General features: G+C 47.6%; 1 protein-coding gene across 2 annotated transcripts in view; it reads left to right on the forward strand.

Annotated features, from left to right (window-relative positions):
• Nucleotides 1–26,581, forward strand: part of LOC119167709 (tRNA:m(4)X modification enzyme TRM13 homolog) — a 423,312-nt gene that overhangs the window by 198,613 nt on the left and 198,118 nt on the right. For both annotated transcript variants that reach the window (XM_037419234.2, XM_037419235.2), the window contains exon 8: nucleotides 2,550–2,631. In XM_037419234.2, the coding sequence (XP_037275131.2) occupies nucleotides 2,550–2,631 (82 nt within the window). The remainder of the gene's footprint in view (nucleotides 1–2,549; nucleotides 2,632–26,581) is intronic.

A 26,581-nucleotide genomic window follows, 5' to 3' on the forward strand; every position in this document is an offset into this window, starting at 1 on the left:
GGAGGGCTCAGAAAATTTCGACCACCTGGGGTTCTTTAACGTGCACCCAAATCTGAGTACACGGACCTACAACATTTCCGTCTTTATCCCAAATGCAGCCGCTGCAGCCGGGATTCAATCCAGCGACCTGCGGGTCAGCAGCCGAGAGTACCTTAGCCACTAGACCACCACGGGGGGGCTAACATGATCATGCTGGCACATGAGGGGACAGGGTGGGCGATCGCGCCCCCCAAGTTTTCTTATAGTAGGTGCGCAAAGTCTCTCTTGTACTATAGTGCCTAAAATATTCGAGGCCCTGTACCCATACAATTAATTGATAGGGAGGGGGTCGCTGTGATTAACTATTGAACCCCCCTTCTTGAATGGGAACCCTCCGCGCGTTTATGTCCACCAGACGACACCGGTGATGCTAAGGTAATCAATGAGAGTTACGTAACACCTTCTGGTCACTCAAAGGTGCTTATAAAGTAAGATATATGTTGCAAACAAGCAGTAGCTGCGTAAGATATAGCTATTTGCTAAATTTTCTTATTGTATAGGTTATCCAATTCGTGTAGCGTAAATTGTGCACGTATTTTATCTTTTACATGCTAGCCTAGGTTTATTTCTTCTCTGCTAGATCATTTGCCATCCAGTGCAACAATAAAAAATATTTCTATAGGTGATTTTCAAATGTACTATAAACACTCGAAAAAAAAAGCCAAGTTGGTGTGTTATAGTTATGCGAGTGTAATTGTTACGTATGTAGATACATGTGTCAACGAGAATACAATCTACTGAATATCACGTGTTGCAATATTTGTGTCTTCTTTCTTCCTTCAGTGCCATATGATTTTAACGTGAATTAGGGCTTTGTTGCAGAGCTTGCAAAAACTGTGTGACCTTTCGGGAGGAGGCGGATCAGCATATATATGGAGCGCTCTTGAAGAGGAGGTTCCATTAGTAATGGTTCTCTTGATTTTTTTTTCCTGCACGATCATGCTGGCATTTCAAAAAAAAATCTGAACACTAAAGGTTTCTGGGAGCGAAACACTTACAGAATACAGTTTTGTTTTATGCTTGCGCTATATCAACAGGAATGCACCTACTTGTTTTGCAAAGTTGTCGTTTCCTTTTATTTTGACTTACAGGCATCGTAAACAAGTTTGCCATTGAGGTTGCCGCAAAAGTTCTTTAACAAAATGTTTGTCAGTACTACAGCATATGTATCAGCACTATTTCATTCATGTGACCATTCTCACGGGCGTTAAAGTCAGGTTGTTCTTCATTGACCAGCTCTTGCACCACCTGCTTCATTCTTTGTTATGAGCAGGTGTTATTCGGGCATTAGTAGCAGTTCTGGCTTCGCAGCAAGCTGCTTTTCGATGAAGTAGCTGCGAGCAACAGCGTTATTACTAGGTAGAGGGGTCCTCCTCGGTCAAACTGCTTCCCGACATCATAGCGCTCATAAGAGGCAGAGACAGTAATCTCATTATCAGTAGTGAGGGCGGTTCTGCATTTGGGACAGTATAACTACTCTAGCATCCCCTATTTTGCATATCCTGCCACATTGATCAGAAGAACGTCCTGCATCTTTGACAAAGTCTCGCTTCTGCCACATTGTTGCAACTAGGATGTAATTACCCGCTTGTGTACCCCTCACCAGTACTGGTAGTGGAAGTTGTCGGCAAAGTGCTATACAGGCTTGCTCTGAAATTTTCGGCAATCGCAGGCTTTGAGAATGTTCATAATTGTGTCTCCTTTGAAGCAGCTCCTTTGAAGCGCTGGTTCTGCGGACGCGCAATGAACGAGCAATCTTCCGGCATACTGTAACCATTTGCTGCTTGAATAAACCGCCCCACCTGTTGACATGGTTGGAGTAGAAATGGTATATAACTAAGCCCTCCACCTTTTACAGTTAGTGTTTGCTACGCGTGGCTACTATACTTACCTAGTGAGGCTAAACATGAAGCCTGGAGAAATAATCGATGCCTGCTCTACCTGCTTTTTTTATGTCTAGCTGTGTCACATTTGGCGAATTTTCGAACTCGCATAAAACAACTTGACTTTTTACAGCAAAAGCTGTTATGAGATCAAAACTTGGGTCAAGCGCTGCTGTAGTTGTCTGCCGCCGCTGGTGTCCGTAACCACAACGCAGGAAATAAGGAAAAAAAAACCTAGTATCAATGACACAGTGGGGCTCGAACCCGGGTCCACTGAGTGACAGCCCAGTATTCTATCACTAAGACAAGCCAGTGCTTTTTGTCAAACTTGCCTTAGCAAATAGCATATTGAGTGGGTCGTTCAATGTTCCAACTCATTACAGAAGCTTGTTCTTGTTCACCTATGAACTGTGGCACATACCCACTTCAGGCACAATTCCTCATCGTCATCAGCCACTGCATGAACAATTGGCACAATATTTCTTGCAAGTGTTTAGTGGATACTACCCTTCTCAGAAGAATGACGAAAAATAGCATAGCGAAGAAAACATCTTTGATAAAATCAAGCTCTTTGGTGAGTAACCCTATTGCGGTACTAATTTCGTGATGCCTCTTTATGTATTGCAGTTCGAGAACAAAGTCAAGAATGACTTGGCTAAGTTCCCAGAAATCCAGCGGCTGCAAATTGACATTCGCCATTTATACCTTGGTCAGTGACTTTTCCCACATTTGTTTGTTGTCTTATAATCATCTTCTTCACTTTATAGTAGTAGATAAGCTCAGACTCGACATTAGAGCTGATCTAAATAATGACGTGTTTGAAAATTCAAAGCAGGCTTTCTTCCCATTTTCTTTCATTGAAAAAAAAAAAAACGGAAGCAATTCACTACTGTAAAAGATTTATTTGAATCACTTTGCAAAATGGTTCTAATACAAAAATATTTTGTTTACCAAGCCTGGAAAACTTAACATGCAATAACATTTTCATACGTTAGAAACAGGCATTTTGACCTGATGTTTCGCAGCCAGCTGGGGTCAGTGATGCGTGAGGCTTGTTTCTATTTACATCAGTATGAAATCCTTGTGCGAGATGCATGCACTGCTTCACCATATGAAATTACGATATATAAAACAAACTTTTTCAACCCTACAGATTCTTAAGATGTTCTGAAGGTTGGTGGTGGCTAGCATTTGCACGTTTCAGAGACCTTACAAAGAAAAAAAATTACACTATCTCCCACTAAAGGGAGCTATGATTAGCATGCGAAAAAGCGCATGGATCGACTTGAAGTTCCGTTGATCATGGACGTCTTTCCCAATGTTAACGCGTCCTTGCAAGCGGAGTACACCTTGAATTCATTGTAGTTTCTGTTGCTGTTAATCATACCGATTTCTTGCTGGAGCATGTCACGCAGGTTCATTGCTATGGCACACAGAAGCAACTGGGTTCATTGCGCATCTACGAAATTTAGTTCTCCAATGCCATCACTTCATTCCTGAGAGAGTGTAAGGAGCAGAGGCCACAGCTTCTTACACAGCCACTTACGCAAGTTCGAACGCACTAGTGCGTGCCAGAGCGTTCTGCCTAAGACACAAGGCGTTAGTCAATAGACCTCTTCCTGTTTGGAAACAGTGTGACGTCACTGCGAGCACCGCACCTACCATTTCATTTCTCGGCACAGGTGCTGGTTCGCAAGAAAGTTCCGCTGGTGGGATTTTTATGCATAGCAGGGCGGCGTGTGCCTGCAATTCTTCGGCAGAAATTTTGGCAAATTGTTGTTTTCCTAAATCTGCTAAATGAAAGGGTCACTGCCTATAATGGAAGATTTTGTTAGGTTAACAAGCGGCGATTTCCTCGTCGTAATGACAACCATTAAAAAAAATATTTACCTTTTCAAAAGCAATCGTTCTGCATGTTGACAGTGACGGATGCTTTGAGAAATATTGGCATGGTATGGACGTAAACATACTCAATTTTCATCGCGACATGTGCACTGCAGTTTTCAACGAGGCACAACATTTGCGGCAGCATGGTTTTGAGCTGCTGTGCGAGAGGTGACAGACAAGGTTTTCACTCCCATCACTAAATTTCTATCAAAGAATAATGAAAAAAAAATACAAACAAAAAACACTTTTTGTCGTGCGTTAGGATGAGGTTAACAAATCTTCGTTAAAATTAAAGCGAAGTTGTCGGCGACGTTCCTCATTGCCCACTGAAAACTTATGCGATTTTAAACTCGATAACTTAATTATATACGTGAACTTTTGCACAGTTGCATCGCTGCATGTGACGCCTACAACGTATCTGCATAGTTACAATGCTCTTTCAATGCCTAACACACAAACTTGTTGTGTGAATCGACACTTCCTAAATATCAAGCCGCAAAGGTATGAAGTATATATGAAACAGGGATCTCTGCTCTTTACTTGAAGACATATGAGGCCTTTGATAAAACGAGTTATACCTTTGTTGCGTATTCAAGACCCAAGCAACTACATCAAGAACGTCCATGTTTATTTCTACTGCTCACGCCTAACTCTTCTTCCTTCTCCTCGCTTCTCCTGCTTGTTGTCGCGCGGTCGCAATCATTCGCAACAACCTTAATTGGGTTTGTGTACTTGCAAGGATGTCGGGGATATCGGAAATGAGTATTAGTGGAGATAGATTGTCAGGACACTGGTCGGCACAGTAAACATGGTTTATTAAGAAACAAGGAGAAAAAATAAAAAAGAAAATACTGAATAATTACAGTGAAAACAATGCTGAGAATATCTCTAAAAGTAAACTCATCAGTTTCAGCTTCACCTAACTACGATCTGGCCACCTAGGCCTCGTCGTCTGATCGTAGCCCTAGTGGAAGCATCTTACTTGGCTCTGTCGATTGTTATGTCAAAACTGCTTTGTCTGACACCATTGCAGACAATCCTGCTGAAATCATGACTCCATTGCATCACGGTCATGCTGCACTGCCATAAGTTTGTCCCAGGTCGCGGTTGGTGACTTGGAACCTTGTCGCCGTTTTTTAGTCCTGGGATGAGACCGGCACTCTCCAAGTCATGTCCTAGAGAGAGATTACTGCAGACCGACGTTTAAAGAGGGACTGCAGCAGGTGCATTCGAACCAGCCGAAAGATGCTGTAGAAACTCTGAGGAGCCTCGCCCAAGCGTCGCTGAGGTCAACGGCCACGCCACAGAGTGCCAGCGTTGCGACCTCCAAAGTCGAACATCTGCTGCGCCCGTTGGTAGAACATAGCTACCAATGCGACTGTCTTGTTCTCTAGCCAGGCAAGCAATATCAGCTCATCGTGCATTCTTCTTGCATTAGGCTTGTCTTATGCGCTTAGAGCCATGTGCTGCGCCCTGCACACTCTCGTGCCTGTTCTGCGAGCTTTTCCTCCCACTTTGTTGTCTTCGTCTTCTCGTTACTCATGACATGCTTCAAGAGGTTATGAAAAGGAAAAGTGCCACCCGTAGCTGTCTATTCTTTAGGTGACACCTCAACAGGTCGGCACAGAGATGGAGTAAAGGGAATAAGGATGAGAAGGAAAGGTACGAGAAGGTAACAAAAACTAGAAAAGTAGGACTCATTCGAGCCACTTCCCCTAATGTGCGCCCGAACTGTCGCAACATGCAACCATCCAGAAAAGATACCGAGAAGGCCGGCGAACTTTCGCCGAAGAATGAGCTAGATCAGCCTAAATGGCGCATTATAAGATGAGAGTGTGCGAAGCACTCGTCTAAGTGCCAGGCATGAAAAAAATGAGAGTTCAGATGAGCTCACAGGTGGGAGTCCAGATGGCCTCGATGTGGTGATCCAGCCGTCTAACTCGCCAGGACGATGGCCTCATGCACTGCGAGAGCCGCGGCACATAATCCACGCACCAGAGAGTCAACCGGCAGAAGCACAAGCACTGCAGGAATTGCCACTGCAAGTGTGGCAATCACTGCGTCCTTCGGGTCGAGCTCGGGGGCGGCATATCCAAAGGAGGGGCTGATGCAGTCGTCGTGCTCAAAGAGAGGGGTGGCATACTCATAGCCTGGCGAGGGGCAGTTGCCGACGACTATCAGTCGCCACCAGCAACAGCGTCCCGAAGAGAGCGACCCTTCACGAATGCCGTGCTGCTTTACTTGTCAATTGTTTTAACAGCGGTCCTGTAGTGCTCCAACATTTTTTGGTGCGTCACGGGCCCATTCGAAGAGGCAATGACGACAGTGGCTTTGCACTGAATCTGCCAGGAAGGGCAGCGCGGCTCGTCCGCTGGGTGGTTTCTGCTGCGATTGAGGCAGCGTGAGAATGGCGTGGAGCAGGGCCCGTTATGGTGGCTGCCACTGCACATAGGCATCGTTGGTCGTGCCAGCAGGTCACTGTGGCATGGCCGAAGGGACCACAGCGGGCGCACTGAAAGGGGTCACGGTTGACGAGGTAGGACTGGCCTGTTGAGTTTGATGATGGACATCTTCGGTGGAACCATGGTGCCCTGAAACGTGACCGCAAGGCACCTGCCTCTGTTTACACAGGAGACGACAAGAACGGCAGAAACTAGGTTGGTCGCGATGTCGTCCGTGTTGAGGTTCGCATCGACGTCCCCGATGGTGCCATGCAGCTATTCTCTACGAGGAGGTTCCCCTCATGTGAATCTCGTAGAGCCGGCCCACCTGAAAAAAAAGTGCAGGTCAGCGAAGGGTTGAATGTCTACTGCAACAGTGTTGCATCAAAAACGGACACGCCGAGTGGCTGGGAACCCGGCCAGAAAGGCCGTGATGGCTTTGCGGGTAGCAGCGAAGAAGTTGGGCTTCTGGACGAAAAAGGATGCTGCCGACGCGCTCTCTTCTACTACTGCAGAAGAGGCCGGGGGCTGTGGCACGGGCACCGCTGGTGTGTTGGCGTCTGGTTCAAGAGTGAAGGAGAGGTGGGAAAGCAGAAGCTAGAGCCTCCAGCTTCTTCCCACGTCGTATCCGAGCTGTTGGAAGTCGACGAGAGTTGGGCTCAGTGTTCCCAGGAGAAACTGTAGGCGGAGGATACTTCCGTCTCTGTGTTAGTACAAGGGCGATATCCCTCGCAGGAAGCCATGGTCGTGGCAGGGGAAGAAAAAGGCCTGGTTCTCTTCCATAGCCTGGGAGAGGGTGGCAGTGTCATGGCTGCAGTTCTCCTGAGGCAGGGATTTTTTTCTTGGAGTGTGCAGGCTTCGGCTGCTGCGTGGGCACTAAAGACGATGCCGAGGTTGCCGTGGCGGCTTCCGGTGTACTTGCCTTTTTGTGGCAGCTTCCCGAAGGGTGCATATGTAGCCCTTAGAAGGGCTGCTTGCAAAAGAGCGTGAAGCAACATTAAGCGAAAGAACGGGAGTGCAAAAACATGTGCGCTTCATGTTTCAAATCTCACTCAGCTCTCCTTCATGACACGCGGCGAAGCATATATGCAGCTTTGGCAATGGTTTCTGTCAGCCCGGTGATCATGCATTTTTTTTTTCTGCACGCAGCGCAAACGCTGAAATATACCCACTCGCAGATGTTTGCCTAATGCATATTTAACTTGACTGAAATTCATATTTACCTAGACTACTTTGTTTATCATTAATTGATATGCGAGGTTTAACGTCCCAAAACCACAATATGATAAGGAGAGACTCCATAGTGGAGGGCTCTGAAAATTTTGACCACCTGGTGTTCTTTAACGTTCACCCAAATCTGAGCGCTTAGGCCTACAGCATTTCCGCCTCCATCGAAATTTGTTTACCATTTTCTTTATATAATAACAATGTCTTGATTTGCAAGTTTATTGTACAACTAAAACCCCCTATGTAATACCCCAATGGGCCTTTAGGGTATATATGAATAAAATGTCAAATCAAGTTTTGTTGACAACCAGTTGCTGCCACCGGCCCACAACGAGTGGCAATGTTTTCGCAAACAACACTCATCATTATTCACACTGAACACGCCACGCAAATTATTATGCAGTTATAGATTATCATTAGAATGATAGAGGAGGTTAAGGGAATGGTGTTACCGTGTAGCAAATGTTCATGGTGGGCAACGTCTTATGGTTTAGCGGGATAGCGTTTACATGATTTACATGCTCCAGCTGGGATTGTGGTGCCACCTGTCGGGGGGGATGATAAGTTAAAAAAAATTAAAAGGAAAAGACGAGAATGGTCACCTGTGTCACTGCGCGAAGCATTGTTACAAGTTTATGTTAGTAATAATAAAAGTGAATAAATATGAACCACCCACCAAACGTGAAAACATTCTTGTTGCCTATTTGTTTACATTGATCTTCCAGGTAGGCCTAGGGACGTTTGAAATGAGAAGCTATCTTAAATATTATGCTAGCTTATCCGTAATACTCGATGATAAAAGCTAACTGAAGGCAAGCGAAGTCATTTTAAAGAGTATTTTGCTGCGAGCCAACTTAATCTTTAAACAGCTGCGCCAAATCACTATGAAGCGGGTGTCCGGAAAGGCCATCATGTTTACTACACTATACGTACACCACGCTGATAGGGTAACATTAAATCTGAAATATAGTGTGTGTACAGCAAGTGGTATAGGTAAGGTACGTATCTGCACATGAGCACTTCGATCCTGCTATCACGGTAAGCCCGCTAATTCGTTAAGCCCGATATACTATCACTGTCTGTTATCAGTTTCACAATCCGTGAAAGTGAACCAAAATAGTGTCGATGCCTTTCAATGCATGCTAACACGGCACAATCAACACAGGGAATTCTCGAAGACGATGACGCTGTTACTCGCACAGGCCGCCACGTGTGTTCACTTCTTCAAGATAAACAGCCAGCCAGCGTGGCAAATATTTCAGCACGCAGTCTTCTTCCTGTGTCCTCATTTCTTAGCGCTATTTTCAGTCGTCACAATGCACCAACAAGCCCAAATTTTGAGAGTGCTACCTCTGCCGCCTTTCATATAATAAAAAGAGCACTAACACAAGCATCTTCGCCTTCTTTCTTGATGTTAAGATTTTCTAAAATATCTCAGAACGTTTTTTATTCGGACCAGGCTGCATAATGTTCTTTCAAAAAAGGCACTACAGGTACATTTCTCGCAATGCACCAAAAGATATTTGCTATTGCTGGCTGGCCTACTGATGCTGCCTTAGATGAGGGCGTTGTCCCATCTGTCTGACATAGAACCTATGCAGTTTTTGGGTCTTCAAACGATAATTCCAGGAATGTCAGCGGCTCCCTTGGCTGCATCATCACGACCATGGCGGGTGTTGGCAGAGTGACTGTTATAATTATAGCAGTAGTAGTTGTGGCATTGGTCTTTCGAGTCTGTCTGATAGGAGCCCAAACTCTGAAAATAGCCCTCGTTGCCTTTGTCTAGCTCGCTGATCGAGGTTGTCGTCGATGCGTCCTTCACGACTAAGACTGTGTTCACAGCTTGACGGGGGGCGTCCTTAACATGAACGCACAGCTCCTCCGCCAGAGTCGTGACATCGACGAAGCCAATAGTCGATGTGTCAAAGAAGAGACTCGTTATCTGGCCCCAAACTTGTGGCTGGGAAACTGAAGGCCAGATTGCAGTGAAACACACTGGCACTGATAGAGGTGAACAGAACGTCAGCCGTTGATGAACTGTCAAGTGCTGATGAGCGTCAGCATGTATTTATGTGTTGTCGAATATTCCAGTGTTATCGCTAGCAGCCACGTAAGTTCCAGAAGCTAGAATGTTGGCATCTTGTGCGCAATCCTAAAAAACTATCTACTGTTGTCGCCAATGCGGACATCTGGGCACGTTGGTATTGCATGTTTAGGAACGGTAAAAGTGCACTGAAAACGAACACACTAAGAAGTACCACGCACACACAAATAGCGCTACTTTCAGCAGTTTTATTAAAAAATTCCAAGGCTACTTATAGGGCAAAAATATGAGCACATCTGCTGCGTAGTAGGACAAGATCATTACGAGGCACCATAACAGACACCAAAAAAATCAAATTCTTGTCAGCATGATTGAGGGCATCCCAATACATTTGTCACGCATCTCTTCAATCACTCCTGCTTCTATGATTTTTTGTGTAAGCTGATTTCTATTTCTTGCCAAAATTTTGCAATTCTCAAACAAAGGAAAGCTACCACACTAACTTACAATGCACTGCTAAGAAACCAGCTGGCTCGTTTCTAACATTGTAATAGTGTTCACGTAGCCCTTCATTTAGGCAACGAACGGCTTGACCCACGTAGTTGCGGCTACAAGATGGCGGCGAGCAGTACTTCGCACACTCAAGGGTAATCAAGAACCTGTTTTTGTGATTTGTTTGGCACCTCTGATTTTCGTTTGCATTTCTCGCCGTGATCTTGTACAGCCTTTCCAATATATTGGCGCTGATAAAAGCACACACAGTTTGGCCCGCTGAGCAATCTTTTCCAGGTTATGGGTAACCACGTGTACTTAAGGTGATGAGCTTGAGGTACACCTGAAAAGCTTTCCTAGAAGGTCGAAGTTTGAGGTTGAAACTAATCAGTCACGCCATGCATTGTTGTCTTTGGTGAGACAGATCTCGAAGGACATCCCAGAAGAGAAAACAGCTCTTGTCTCGGCGGGTGTTGACGTCGTCTCTCGGTGTAAGATGCGTCTTTAAAAACTTTCTATTAAGGGTGTGGGCTCAGGTTTGGTCAATAACTTATTCTATATGGCTTGACCATTGGACAGGGAGGGTGGTTTCATCGTATTATTCCTTGTTCAGTATCACGGAAAGGCTGGTGAAGCCATCACTGCGGTCTTTGTCAGGGAAAGCACTGTGGGTCTTTCGAAAGTAAGGGCTGAGGCTAAAAAGATTTGTAAGCGATTGATGTTGGAGAAATTGGTAGGTAGTACAGTATTGAAAAAGAAAAGCGTGATTGCCTAGCAGTGTTTTTCACAGCAAAAAGTCGTAAATTAATTGCTCCCTTCAGAGTTATAATCTCTGAGCATGACACTTAGCAAAAATAAGTTGATGATATGTGGGGTTTAACGTCCCAAAATCTTCATATCATTATGAGAAACATCATAGTGGAGGGCTCAGGAAATTTCCACCTCTGGGGTTCTTTATCGTGCACCTAAATCTGAGCACACAAGCCTACAGCATTTTCGCCTCCATCGAAAATGCAGCCACCGCAGCCGGGATCGGATCCCATCAGCAGCCGAGTACCTTAGCCACTAGACGACCGTGGCGGTGCTGGCAAAAACAAGTTGCGTTGTTCCTTCAAGCAAAGATTCATATTTTATCTATGTGTGAGCCGTTAGTTGTCCAGAATCCAAAAGAGGTTGTTGATTTTATGAAACTTTATCATTACGAACGCCTCCAGGTCTTATGTATTGACATCTATACCTTATGCCCAATTGTTACGTTCTATTGAAAAAGTCTTTGAATAATATGGTGTCATGAATTTTCAAAATGAGGTTGGTCTCTCATGTGAGCATTTCTTAGAACTTCTGACATGCTATCTTAGATCTACCTTCATTTTACAGGAGAATTGTGCACAGTTGCAGAAAAGGGACAAGTGTATTGGTTCTCCCCGGCTCAGTGAGCTGGGTACTTAGTATATGTTGCCAATTTCCTGCTTTTTGTGAATTATCCTTTCGAACAGCTAGAGGCTGGGTTCAAAGTTCTCTTGCCAGTAATTAAAGCGTGTCTCAAGCCATTAGAGGTAACACATAATCTTCTGCAGAATGGCACCATGAGGTTTTCCAACCTTTGGTTGTCACTCTGCTGTGATCACTCCTGTTGGAATTATGAACCACGTGCATGTAAACCTCTACTCCCATACTACTCTGCAGCACATTTTAAACTAGTGAAAAGGGGGATTATAAAGCTTTGTTTTAAGAAGTATTGCCACCATATGGTCCACTTCAGTTTGAACCAGCAATGAGAGGTTGCTATATGCAGGGTTTCCTCAACCTTTGCCAGTCTTTGTGGCTGAATGTGTCTTGAGGGACTGCGAAAATGGAATCCGCCCTGCTGTGAGAACAACTGAGCAAGGGAATCGTATAAGCATAATACCTTACGTACACGCGGTTACTCGTAACCTAAAAAAGATTGCTCAGCGAGCCACAGTGCGTGTCTTTTTTTAGCGCCGAATAAGTTGGAAAGGCTGTGCAAGACAACGAGCAATGCATAAAAAAATCTGGGGTGCCAAAAAAAATGACAAAAAAAGATTTTTCATTGCGCTTGAGTGTGTGGTGTATCGCCTCCAACTATCTTGTGGTCGCAGCTACGTCGGTCAAACTGGTCGTTGCCTTAATGAATGACGTGAGCACCATGACAAATTTAGAAACGTGGCAGCTGGTTTGTTAGCAGTGCATTGTAAGAAGTGTGGTTGCTGGACAAGTGTAGAAATTTGGCAAGAAATAGAAATCAGCTTACATGTGAAATCATAGAAGCTGGAAAGGTTGAAAAGATAAGTGAAAAGTGTATTAGCATGCCCTCTATGGCGCTGACAAGGAAAGAATTTGATTTTCTTGGTGACCAAATGATACCCTTAAAGTTGTGCAGGCTCTTCTAACTAGCCGAATCACCTATGAAACCCCGTACCTCGCTCTCAAAACATCTGAAGTCGACAAGCTGAATGTGCCCATCCGGAAAGCTACCAAGCTCACCATAGGGCTACCTCCAATGGCCTCAACCACCAGACTCCTAAGAATGGGTATACACAACACTTGGCAAGAGCTGGTAGAATCCCTACGGACCAGCCAACTCGAGAGACTTAAGCTTACGTCGACGAGCAGATCGGTCTTTGAGCGCTTGGGCTACAGCGAGAGCTTCATCTGCGAGGCAGACCACCAAGAGAAGATGCCGCCATATCCGTGAGAATCATTCAGCTTCGCCCAAGTTTCGCGTAACATGCATCTCGAGTACCATCGGGAAAGACGAATCGCTCGAGTTGACACCATTCGCAGAAGACACCAGCACGATCCAGACGCTCGTTGCGTCGACGCGCCTATATACCCGGACAAAAATGCCTACGCTTTAAGTGTGGCCGACGCAGAAGGACAAGAGCTGGCATCCACCACCCTCCTGGTGTGGAGCTCCAAGTATGCCGAGAAAGCAGCGATCGCCCTTGCCACTATGACTGGTAAAGACACGGTGGTAGTTTTCACAGATTCCCAATCCGCTGCCCGCAAATACACGCAAGGCCAAATCTCCGCCAAAGCTCCTAAAATTCTGAGAAAGAGCCGAACTCCGCTTCCTTACACCTGCGTGGTATGGGTGCCGGTGCACGAGGGGCTCGAAGGAAATGAATCGGCTCATGCCACGGCCTGCGGTCACGTAAACCGGGCCTTCCTCAGCGCCTCGCTTGACCCACGGTTAGCGAGCGCTGCAAACGAAGTGGATACTGTACCACCGACATACAACGCCATCGTACAACACTATCGTCTAGCACGCAGGGTGTATTCGCCACCTCACCCCAAGCTGACTAAAGGAGAGGCCACAGCATTTCGGAGACTTCAAGCTAACACCTATACACACAGCACCCTACTGCATAGAGTCTACCCAATGCTATACGCCTACAACTGCCCAATATGTGACGTGCCAGACACAATGGCCCACCTACTACTCGAGTACCCGTGGCGCCACGAAGATGCCAATACCAAGCCTGCAACGACTGCACGTATCGACCCCTTAGCCGAGACGTGAGAGGCCAAGATTGCTGCACGCGACCTAGACGACCAACGAGCACTTGTCGCCAGGGCCCGGGAGGCGGTTGCAGCCAGAAGATTCTTGGTAAAAGGGACCCATCCACCTAGGGTGACCCCGAGCTCACAAACTCTGGAAAATGTTTCGAAAAATAAATGTTTATTTCATCATCATCTGGGTGTTCATTATGGTGCCTCATAATAATCTTCTTCTCTGTGCAGCATATGTGCTCATATTGTTGCCCTATAAGTAGCCTTGGAATCTCAAAATAAAGTTGTTGAAAGTAGCACTGTGTGTGTGTGTGTGCGTGTGTGTGCGTGCGTGCGTGCGTGTGTGTGTGCGCGTGTGTGTGTGTGCGTGTGTGTGCACGTGTGTCTTTAATTTCAGTGGCTTTTACCGTTCTTAAAGACAGGTCGAAATTTCCGGAGCCCTCCACTACGGCGTCTCTCATAATCATATGGTGGTTTTGGGACGTTGAACCCTACATATCAATCAATCAATCGTTCTTAAAGACACTCATGTCGTGAGAGTTCTGGAACACTGAAGGTGCGGAGCATTGCTGACAGTCTTTTAGAGGTGAAGCTCTTTAAGCTGTGGATAGTGAGTTCCTGATATTTGTAGTAGTAGTAGTCGTCATGCTAGTAGTAGGTAGCCATCTCTCATTTAGTTCTTAGAATGTCCACTGGATGGCGGTACTCGTATATGACGAATATATGATGAAAAGATGCGAGGTGACAGTACTTGAAGCGTTCACTAAATGAACAGATGGACGCACGGGCGGACAGACAGACAGACATTAAAACAAATGCATGAACAGATGGACAGACAGTAGACAGACGCAAAGACCGTCGGACGCACGGGTAGACGCATGGACGGACGCACGCATGGGCAGATGCATGAACGAACGGATGGATGCATGGACAGATGGATGGACACACGGGCGGATGGACAGAAGCAAGAAAAGGCGGACTTATGGAAGCACGAACAGACTGACGGACGCTTGGCCACACTCATCATCATTCACTTTGTAGCTATTCTGCGATTTTTTAGGTGTAAACCGAGTACAGCAAAAGTGAAATAAGGAATCTGCATGCCACTATGAACTTTTACAGTTGCCTTACAAAGCTTTTCAGCGGTATCGCTGCTTGGTGGTTAACGCTCAAAGGCTAACGCCGCGTACTCACATTTCAGAGGTTCGACGTTCAGAACCGCGTGCTAGAGTCTTTTTCTGGATTATTTTTCTTTCTTGCATTTTCATATATATAGATACGTATACTTATTCGTTGAGTGACGGCGTCACCGGCGACAAAATCCAGATGAGAGGGTCTATATAATTGAATAAAAAATAAATAATAAGCGTGCATCAAAATGTCCTCATAAAAATTGCTCATCAAAGTGCACATAAAAACTTGAGAGATATATATCCTAATACAGTAAAAAGTCGGTATTTCAAACTCGAGGGGGGAAAATAGAATTATTCAAATGAAGCAGAGTTGGAATTTTCTGGCTGGCGCTAGGGAAAAAAAATGTGTTACACTGTGCAAATAGATTCTAGAGAAGCCTCTTTGGATCTATTCTCGCAAGGTGGACGATACTACACGTTTGGGGCAAGTAACTTTGTAAATACGGTTCATGCTCTAATAGCGAACAGAATTTATGGATCAGCCAGTGATACCCTAGAAAAAAAAAGCAGTGACTTTCGTTCTCGCGGGTAGTGAGCCTTAGTGTCAAACTATACGAAGTTATTTGTGCTCCTAAGCATGTTCACTTATATATCAGAGTTAATGCGATGAAAACATGAAGTATTCATTCTTAGTTTTTTATCACAATATTGAAATTGTCCAAAGGGACATGGATAAAGGCTAACATTGCCTGGCTGGAGCATGCCACCCATACAGCAGTATTGAAATGAAGCAAATATGGAAATCAATCACTACACTTGTTTTACACAGATAAAAGTAATGAATAGTTAAGGTGATCATTCTGGGCCAATTTCTACGGCGAGGGACTAAACGCAATAGCGTGGCAGCTGCACAAGGGACAGGAAAAGAAGCAATGCAGGCAAGCGCTAACTTTCAACTGACCTTTATTGTGAAATGAAAGAATGAGAGATATATATATATTTCCGGAGCCCTCCACTATGACGTCTCTCATAATCATATGCTAGTTTTAGAACGTTAAAACCTAGATATCATAGTATATATATATATATATATATATATATATATATATATATATATATATATATATATATTTATTTATTTTATTTATTTTCATACTCTCAGGGCCCGAGGGCATTACAGAGAGGAGTGGTCTGACAACAATATATCAATAACTGCAATTTTGAAGGCGGCAGATTCTTCGATTGCAGCAATGGAGGCAGGAAGGTGGTTCCAGTCACTGCTTGTTTGAGGCAAAAAAGAAGCATGGCAAGTGTTAGTGCGGCATATGGGAACTTTAACTTTAAGATGATGGTCTAACCGTGGTGATACATAATCTGGGGGAAGGAAAAGATCATTTTTAAGTGTTGGATTCGTGTAAAAGATTTTGTGAAATAGGTTGAGACGGTTGAGACTTAGGTTGAGACTTATATATGTATGTATCTTTTGTTACGGGAGGGCACACAGAGAAACGAAGTGACAGTTGAGATATATTTTTACAATGCCAAGCCTAAGCTGAGATAGCAAGCGGAACGTGCCCCACATTCCAGAATCACGTCGTCTTTCTCGCTGTCTGTCTTGTTTCTTCGCCATGATGTAGTCTTGTAACATGACCCCCGGGTGCAGAAGCACCATCTCTGAGCTTTCTATGGTGTTGCGGAGTGATAGAGCTTAAGTCGAGAGAGATGAACAATGTCTGTAGACAATGGAGCGCAGGGAGATGACGACTTCAGCGGGGCTATCTCGTAGGTAAGGTCGATCACCTGGCGCAAGACGCAGTAGGGTCCTGAGTAACAGGAAAGCAGCTTCTCAGAGAGACCAACATGCCGAGTCAGGGTCCACAACAACGCAAGGGAACCGGCCCAAAGGAGACGTCACGATTATGTGTGTCGTAACATTGCTTCTGTTGCTCTTGCGATGCTACGAGGGCTTCAGAGCAAGATATGGTGCTTTGCGAGCTCTGGTGATAGTGTCACAAGCGTATTCAGTCAGGGAATCGACACCTTTCGAAAATATGGCGAGATATGACGGGATGGCGTGATAGACAGTCGACATCCTGATGCATTCGGCCAGACCTGTAGCTCACGTCAAAGCTGTATTTCTGTAGCTTTAAAGGCAAATGACCCAGGCGTACAGAAGGATCGTTGAAGGAGGACAACCAGCACAGGGCGTGGTTATTCGTGATGACCGAAAAGTGGCGGCCGAACAAGTATGGCCGCAATTTTCCAATTGCCCATACAAGAGCGAGGCACTCGCGCTCAGTGATGGAAAACTTGCATTCGAATGGGGAGAGGAGGCGACTTGAGTAGGCGATTACACGATTTTGACCCTGTTGCCGCTGGGCGAGGTCATCACCAATACCATGTCTGCTGACGTCGGTGCGAACTTCAGTGGACGCTGAAGGATCGAAACGACCTAAGATGGGCGGGGAAGTGAGCAACGCAGTAAGTCAGCGAAGCGAATTGGCTTTCTGGAGACCCCAAAAAAAACGGCGTCTCCTTCTCCAGTAGCTGTGTCAAAGGATGTGCAATGTCGGCGAAGTTGTGGATGAAACGCCGGAAATAAGAATAGAGGCCGATAAAGCTCCGTCCATCTTATGTGGAATTTGGTGCACGGAAATCTTTGACGACGCGAATTTCGTTGTGATCAGGTTGCACACCTTTAGCACTGACAAGATGGCCTAGCACAGTGATTGTTTGGCGGTCGAAACGGCATTTGGACAAGTTGAGCTGTAGGCCTGCGCTTCTGAAAACTTCCAAAACAGCTGACAGACGGCTAAGGTGACTTTCGAATGACGGCGAGAATACAATGACATCATCAAGATAACAGAGGCACGTTGACCATTTGCAAGCCCGTAGCAGGGAGTTCTCGCAATGCCCCGCTACATTCTCTCAAATGTAGCGGGGCATTGCATAAGCCAAAGGGCATTACCTTAAACAGGAAAAGTTCATCCGGTGTAACAAATGCAGTCTTTTCACAGTCTAATTCGTCGATGGAAATCTGCCAGTATTCTGAACGCAGGTCGATAGAGGAGAAGTAGGCAGACCCGTGCAGGCAGTCGAGGGCATCATCAATTCGTGGTGGGTAGACGTACTTGCACGTGACCTTGTTTAAGTGACGGTAGTCGACGCAGAAGTGCCAGCTGGCATCCTTCTTTTTTACTAGAACGACTGGTGAGGCCCATGGACTACAAGATGGTTCATTGACGTCTTTTGTGAGCATTTTATCAACTTCACGTTGGATGACTTTTCGCTCTGCATATGACACGCGATAAGAATGTTGTCGGATCGGGCTGGCGTCTCCAGTGTTGATCCTGTGAGTAACAAGTGACGTCTGACCTAAAGGGCTATCGCCAAAGTCGAAGATGTCCCTGAAGGATGCCAAGATATGCTGGAGATCGGCTGCTTGTGCTGGAACGAGGTCTGGCGCGATCATCTTGTCAAAGTCGGCATCAGTGGAGCTCTGTGAAGAGGATGCAGTAGCGGGCAAAGGAGCTTCTGCAATGAATACAGAAACAGAATGTTCACTGATGGAACAGACGTTGGCTAGAGTCATGTCATCTGAAAGAACTTGAGCGCACCAGCTGAAGTTCAGTATCGGTAGCGACATCACATTATTCGTAATCGTCAACAGAGTATGAGGAAGGGCAACTTTTCTGTCTAATAACACGTCCAAAATCGGTGCCAGCACATAATCTCCGTCGGGTACCGGAGGAAAAGACCTCATGGTTACATAGGTAACGGCTTGGGGCTCTAGGCGGACGTACTCGACAGAACACAAACATGGTTGAGGTGTAGTTGGACTGTCATAGCAATAAGGTACGTCAAGCTGAAGCAAGCCCATTCCACAGTCAATTAAGGCAAAGTGCGCGGAAAGAAAGTCCATGCCCAGGATGAGTTCATGAGAGCACTTCTCGAGCACGGCAAAAAGCACAGTTGTGGAGCGGGCAGCAGCACTAACCCGTGCTGAGCGCATCCCAAGCACAGGAAAAGTTCCACTGTCGGGGACTTTGATGAGCGGCACTGTGGGCGGTGTTAAAACCTTTTTAAGGCGGCGGCGAAGCTCCGAGTTTATCACCGAAATGTGAAACCCTGTGTCTACAAGGGCAACAAGTGCATCATCTACTTTAACGTCTATGAGGTTGCGTCGTGTCGGCATAGTCAGATGATTTGGCTAGCGAATCGTCGATGCAGCATCACCTCTGGTAGCTGCATCGTCTAGTTTTCCCGAGCCAGATGTAAAGTCGATGAAGGAGGATGGCGAAATTGGTATGAGCCCGACCATGGGCGACGAGACAGCGCTGAGCGGGACTGGTAGCTGGGAGGGGATGCTGATCGACAACGCACTAGCGACGAACCGTCAGCCACGTGACCGACACGTGGCAGTGGGCCACGTGACCAACACGATGGCAGTTAAAGCAAATGGGCCATCAGCACTCCTCCACTCAGTGGAATTGCAAGAGCGCACTGGGAGCCTCTGGCCTTGGGCGTAGGAAACTGGTGGACGACAATCAGTTGGTTGGGAGAGGGCGGCGGTGCACACAGATTCCAGGCCAACGTTCGAAAGCTCTTGGCGAACGATGGCATGCACTAAAGGCACCATTTAGGAGCTGGACTCGCAGGCACGAGAGAAAGTTGAAGCAGGAAACATAGCTTCAAGTTCTCAACAAACGATCTTCGTGACGTGCTCTGCAGTCAGGGGTGCCTGCGGTACAGGCATGTCTTCGCACGACCATGTCGCTGCAGTGTTGGGAAGTCGAGCGAACTAATGGGAAATACATTGGCTTTTCGTGGCCTCAAAACGCTGGCACTCTCGGAAAATCGCATCTACTGTGTCACAGTCCTTGCAAATTAGCGAATTGAACGCGGGTTCGGCAATGCCTTTTAATATGTGCGCTACCTTCTCGGACTCTTCCATGCCGTCATCTGCTTTGCGGCAAAGGGCGAGCATGTCCTGTATGTAAGACAGGTACGACTCCGATGACGTTTGAGCGCGAGATGCCAGCTCCTTCTTGGCCGCTTTCTTCCTGCCAGTCGATTTGCCGAAAAGTGCACGCATCTTTTCTTTGCACGCATCCCAGCTGCCAATTTCCGCTTCGTGGTTCTCAAACCAAACTTTGGCTGTCCCCTTCAGGTTGTTCGCCAGCATGAGCGTTTCGTCCCAGCAATAATTCCTGCTTGTTCGCTCCTACAGCGGCAATCATTCTTCAATGTCGACATTTTCGGTCCCGCAGAACATGCCAGGGTCTTTCAGCTGGGGCAGAATAACGGTTGTCGTTGCGGTGACCGCTGCGGGAGCTGGAGCCGAATGCTCTTGTGCCATCGTGGAAGAAATCAAGCGTCGGCCGCTGCATAGCTCCATCTTGTTAATGATGACTTGTATCAATATGGTGTCGAAAGGTAGAGTTGGGTCGTGGCCAAATAAGAGGTAGAATGGTGAAAACCTAGTGGTATCGTGGCGTGAGGAATTGCATGCAAATGTAACAAAGGACAATGCAACGTCCCAGTCTAGGTGGTCAGAGGAGACGTACTTGGAGAGCATATCAGTTAAAGTCCGGTTGAATTGTTCGGTAAGCCCATTAGTTTGTGTATGATAGGCTGTCGTAAATTTATGTTTGGTTTCGCAAGAGCGAAGCAGGTCGTCAATAACTCGGGAGGGAAAATAGCGACCACAATCTGTGAGGAGTTGGCATGGAGCCCCATGATGTCGGATGACATCTTACATAAGGAAATCGGCAACAATCTTGCTTCTTCAGCGTGATGTAGTCTTCTAACAATATATGCAGTCGAGCCCACATATAACAGCCCCACTTAAAATGAACTTTCGCTTAAAACAAACAATATCTGTGTGACGGTGAAAATATACATCGGTTCAATGGCACAAAATCGCACTTAGAACGAACGTCTCCGAGCGCCGCTAATCGGTTACAGCGAACGGAGTCCGCGGTTTGCCGACTTCTCTGGAAACGACCACCGATCAGAGATCGGCAAGGTGCCTATACATTCTTATTGTCAAACGCCGACCCTGCCTCCGCGACCCTTTAGTTGCCGCTCTCCCCAGCCCATGGAGGAAGGAAAGTTGTTCCCTTCCTTCTTGCCCCGACTGCTTTTTGTTACGCACCCCTCCTTCCTTTGTCGCACGCTACTCTGAGCACTCCGCATCGCCAGTCGAGGCCCGTGTTTTCATACTGCCACCGATCTTTCGAAGACCGGTCGGCGATCTACCCTGTTTTTGATCGCTGGTAGTGTCGTTGGCGTCGCCGGCCTGGAGTGACCAGACCATTTGCCAACATCGTCGGCCGCCGACTGTATCCAATAGTCTGCGTCTAGTGCACGCGCGTACGCTACCCCACTGACTCTGATAATTTGCGATTCGTTTCGTGTTTAAGATTTGTTCTCGCTCACTTCGCACTCGACTCAGCATGCCTTCCACGCGCGTGCGTAAGCGCGAAAACGGCTCTTAATTTCCGCGGAATTATTCGCGAAATATCGAAGTTTGTGAGGCCACGCAAACCCTCCGGCGCAACAAAACCATTTTTTGACCACGGCCGCCAATTCTTCAAACACCGCTGCGCGCACCGATCCAGGCGGCCATATTTTGACTTCTGCGCGTAGGCACTCTTTTCAAGTTTTCTACGTGCGAGTTTCGCGGACCTTTCAAGCAAGCTATCCAACCTGCCTCCTTCCTGTGTGTTTTGGTTTTCAAGGTCGCCCTCCCGCCGCATTCTCCCCTCTCTTTATCGCAACTCCTTGCCCTTCTCTCGCAAGTCTGCTCTCCTCTCTTGATCACAACCCCTTCGCCGATCTCCACCGCTTCGCGATGCCCGCCACGCTGGCTTGAATTAGTTTTGTTTTCTGACTAGAAACGGGCCCAGAGCTGTTCTACGCGTTCTGGCATGTGTGTCGCGTGTTTGCTCGCTCTTGGTGTGCGTGCGTGGTCATTATGGCCGATAGGAGGATTAACATGCTTTTTCCTGCCGCTCAACAAAACGTCAAAAGATTACGCTTGGCTTGAGCGTAATCTGCGCGTTAGGTGCCGCGTTGTGGAGTGCTTGCTCATAGCTGTTGACCACCTGGCAACCAACTTGCTGCTTCAGGTGTCCGATATTCAGCTGTGGAGATGGTGAATGTTTCGTGGGCGGCGGTGAGGACTACATGCGCGCAAAACTGTTTTCGTGAGGCCAACTTTGTCGACGTCGGGCCCAACGCCGTGCATGAAGCTTCCGAACTGCGGCAACGATTTGAGGCAGCGCGTCATCGACTCCTACCTGGGAGAGCGGGTGGAACATTTGTTGCAATGGTTTAATTACAGCCGATGATGATGCTGACACTGCATAACTGTGCACAGATTGGGGCATTGTGACTGAAGTACCTGACGAGAGCGATTTGGAGGAGTCAGATTATGAGAACGATGAAACTTTGGAACCAGTGCCTCATGCAGCTTATGCCACGGGCTTTGGCGAACAAGCACCCTGCCGTTTTAAATGAACTCAAGACCGCCCTTATCGCTTCTCCTCGAAGTATGTTGTGGTATTGCGGCGTGGTGGGCCGCTATCACGAAAGAGAGGAACTCGTACACATGACTGCCGCCATGGGCTACCGACGACTGCCGGTGTTTATTGTACGGTGGACTTATATACACGACAAACAGGTACATAGATCACAGCGCCATCTCTGGTGGCCTCGCAGAACGAATACGAATACACAACATATTCCTTCTCTTACTTTTTTTTAGTTGATTAGTAATTGTTAGTACGTGTTAGTGGAGAGGCATTTCATCTATATACAATAAGCATGGAATATTTACACAACTGTACACTCAAAATGCCAAAAACTTTACACCAAAATATACACTCAATTGCAGCAAGCACACGCGTTTTTGTCACTGGATCCACTCTAAACGTAATCCATAAATCTTCGAGGCGGTCGTCTTGTCCTCGCGGGTAGCTCCCGACGAGAAGGCGGTTGTGGATAGGGTGGAGAAGAGACAGCCTGTTGTGTCTCTTGCGATGTTACACAAGGGCTGCACAGAACACTAAGCACTGCACTGAGGGGGGTACCGAGTGGCACTGCTGATTGCCCACTGTCACAAGGCACAGGTGACGGGCTTGAAGGCTGTGCTGGGTGAGCGTGAACATCTGGCGTTTGGATGACTGGGTGAGGCTGGGCGGCCTGTGCAGGAACCTTGCTCAACTTGGAGGAGTTCCATGTTCGCCCATCGGCTAGGCAGAAAGAGGCTGGCCCTCGTTGTTCCACCACTTTCCGAGAACGACTGAACGAGAGGTCTCCTTTAAAAGAGGCTGCCGGCTTCTTCACACGGACCATGTCTCTAACTGCTATGTTTGGTTTCTTGGCTGCACGGCGGAAGTCTGTGTACATCTTGCTGTATTTTTGCTTCTGTGCGACTCTCTTCCGAAGCTGGCCAAGTTCTTTGGCAGGGTCTGTGAAGAATGATGGGGATGGGAGCCCAATGATGTCCAGTCGTGTTCGGGGCAGTCGTCCATGTAGGAGCAAGGCTGGTGCTACTCCTGTGGTTGCGTGAGGTGTGCACCGGTAAACACCCAAGTACTCCAGTGCCGCTTGTCGAAGAGGGCCATGTTCTAACGCAGCAACCTGTACAGAGTCCTTAAAAACACGATTAAATCTTTCGTCAAGTCCGTTGGCTTGAGGGTAATACACCGAAGAATGTGTCAGTCGGATACCATGCTCATCCAAGAATTGCGAAAATTCTCGTGAAGAAAATTGGGGCCCGTTGTCAGTGACTATCTCGTCAGGGTATCCTTCTCGAGAAAAAATTGACAGCAAGAAGTTGGTGATCGTTCTTGTAGATACCTCGTTGGAGAATTGTACTTCGGACCACTTAGAAAAATAATAAACCAGTGTAATGGCGAACCTACAATCTTGAGGAGCTCTTTCCAGAGGGCCAACAATGTCTATGGCGACTTTTTGCCAAGGGCGCTCTGGAAACGGAACAGGTTGCAGTGGAGCAGGTGCCGTTTTCGCACTCTTGTCGGCCTTCTGACAGACGCTGCAGTTTTGTATTGCGACTTCTGTTTGCCGGTCCATACCCGGCCATCAAAACCGTTCTCGAAGTCGCGCTTTCGTCCTGACAATGCCGGGATGAGCTTCATGCGCTGTGGAGATTACCTGATGCACAAGGGACTGTGGAACTACAAGTCACTCCCCACGAAGAAGTAAGTTGTTTACCACTGACAACTCGTTGCGTAGCATGAAGTACGGCAGCAGATGGCTTGGGACGAGCTTGTGCGGAGGTGATGACGAAGTAACGTATTCCTTGACTTTTGCCAGAGTGGCGTCGTCACTGGTGGACTGCTCGAACTGGTCCTTAGCGATGCACAGCGGCTCGACTAGGAACACAACTTCCATAGAGTCGTCTTTAGGTTGAGGTGTGCATTCCGGCTTACCTTCCGCTGGAAGACGTGACAGCGCGTCTGCTACCTTGTTCTCCGAGCCCTCGCGGTATTCGACGGTGTAGTTGTAGCGTAGAAGTCGCTCAGCCCACCTTGCCATGCGAAAGGGCCGTCGCCCTGTTCCCTTGTTAGACAGCAACGCTACCAATGCCTGGTGATCCGTCTGAAGAGTGAAAGGCCGTCCCCACAAATAAACATGCCACTTTTCGCATGCCCACACGCAAGCCAATGCTTCACGCTCGCTGGTGGAGTACTTCCTTTCTGCATTGGTTAGAGTGCGCGAAGCAAACGCAATGGTCAGGGTTTTCTGACCGTCCACTTGCTGCAAAACGGCACCTAGCCCGTATGCAGAAGCATCAGTTGCGACAGTCACTGGAAGAGCTGGGTCAAACATGTGCAACACCTTGTGGGAGGCCAGAAGAGTCTTCACTCTCTCAAAACTTGCTTGGGCGGCTGTGTCCCACTCAAAAGGTATGTCTTTGCGCAGCAGTCGACGCATAGGCTCAACTTCCTCGGCTAGCCTAGGAATGAACTTTGCGTAGTATTCGACAAGTCCTAAGAATGAACGAAGTGTGCCGGGTTCTGCTGGTGTGGGGGCTTGGACGATTGCATCGACTTTGGCTTGAAGGGGTGCTATGCCTTCCGCACTGTCACGATGTCCAAGGAAAGAGAGTTCTGTTGCATTGAAAACACATTTTTCGTTAAGTTTCAGACCTGCTTTCGCAATGCGATGCAGAACTTCTTCCAGGTTCTTCGCATGTTCTTTCTCAGTATTCCCGAAGACGATGATGTCGTCTATGTAACAAAGAACACCATGACAGCCTTGCAGGATTCTTGTCATGAGCTGCTGAAAGGCTGCTGGGGCCGACGCCAATCCAAAGCAGACCCTTTTAAACCGAAAAAGACCCTCGTGCGTAACAAACGCTGTGAGATCCCTGCTGTCCGGGTGCAGCAGGACTTGGTGGTACGCAGAGGCGAGGTCTAGCTTTGAGAAGTGGCGGGCTCCATTTAAGGCATGCAGCAGTTCCTCAGTATGAGGCAGCGGGAAGTTGTCGACCACAATGGCTTTGTTTGGCTCCCTTGGTTCAACACAAAGACGGATGCTTCCATCTTCCTTCTGGACTGCGAGGATGGGAGAAACCCATTCGGAGGCATCGATCCTTTCGATGATGTCGGCAGAGAGCAGGGTCTGTAGTTGGTCGCTTACTGGTTGGCGTACTGAGAATGGGAGGCGCCTCAACTTTTGGGCGACTGGGGAGACTGCCTGTTTCATCTTCATCTTGTGCTGAAAACATCTGACAAGGCCCAAACCTGGGGTAAACAGGTGAGATAACCTGGCCCACAGCAATGCAGGCATGCCAAACTTTGGCTCACTCTGCGGTTGCTCTACGATAGCGCCTTGCGGTGGAATGTGCCCTTGTGCGTCTGAGCTCGTTGCAGGCAACATTGAGGTTGCGGAGGCGGACGTTTGCTGAACGACCGTGTGCAGGCAACGTAGCTCCTTCCCTGAAATTTGAAAATTCAGGGCTTGCACAGCATCTAATCCCTAAAGGGAGGTCCCACTGCGCGTTACGTAAAGCGGTACGCCGGCTGTTTGTGCCTTGTACGACAGCGTTGCTTCAAACAGGCCAAGCACAGGGATCTTCTGGCGTGAAAAGTCAAACAGAGTAATGCTGGGGGCCCTGAGTTGTACTTTATGCTAAAAAAGGTTTCGAAAGTGACCTTCCCCAATTATTGACACTGCAAAGTCTGTGTCGATGAGAAACGAGACTTTGCGCGTGAGTGGCTTCGGGTTAATCACCGACACGTCGACGTCAACATACAGGCCTTTGCGTTTGTTTGTGCAGATGGTCAAAATACTGTGACCGCTCTCAGCGTCATCGTCGCAGAGGAGTTCGCGGACTGGTGCAGGCATTCGTGGTTGGCCGCGACGCGAGCTTCGACAAACGCTCTGGAAGTGTCCGCGGCGTCCGCAACCATAACAGGTGCGGCCGCGGGCGGGATAGCGCGACCGTTCGCATCCTGTTGCGCCGCAGTTATCGCAGTTATCACGAGATACGGCGTGCAGGGGGTCGGCAGCGGCAGTTTCCGGCTTGGGCTTGTAGTTTTGGTGAGTGCGCGACAAGCTACGACGATGCTGACTAGGGGGCGCGGGACCCGTTGAAGCGAAATCGGGGGCTATCATGCCTAGCCGGGTTGCGTCCGCGTTGGCGCTGCATAATGCGGTGAATCGGGTTCGCGAAGGCTTCAGCTTCTTGGCGAGTTTGTTCGCGAAGTTTGGCAATATCTACCGCTCGGTCGAATGTCAATGCGTCGCCTTCGAGGAGCAGTCGTTCTCTGAGTTGCGGGCAAGTTACTCCGGCAACGAACTGTTCGCACAAGTTACCATCCACGGTAGCGGCGAAATTACACGGGCTGCCAGTTCCCGGAGCGC

This window comes from Rhipicephalus microplus, chromosome 6 (genome assembly GCF_043290135.1).
Source record: "Rhipicephalus microplus isolate Deutch F79 chromosome 6, USDA_Rmic, whole genome shotgun sequence".
Lineage (NCBI taxonomy): Eukaryota > Metazoa > Arthropoda > Arachnida > Ixodida > Ixodidae > Rhipicephalus > Rhipicephalus microplus.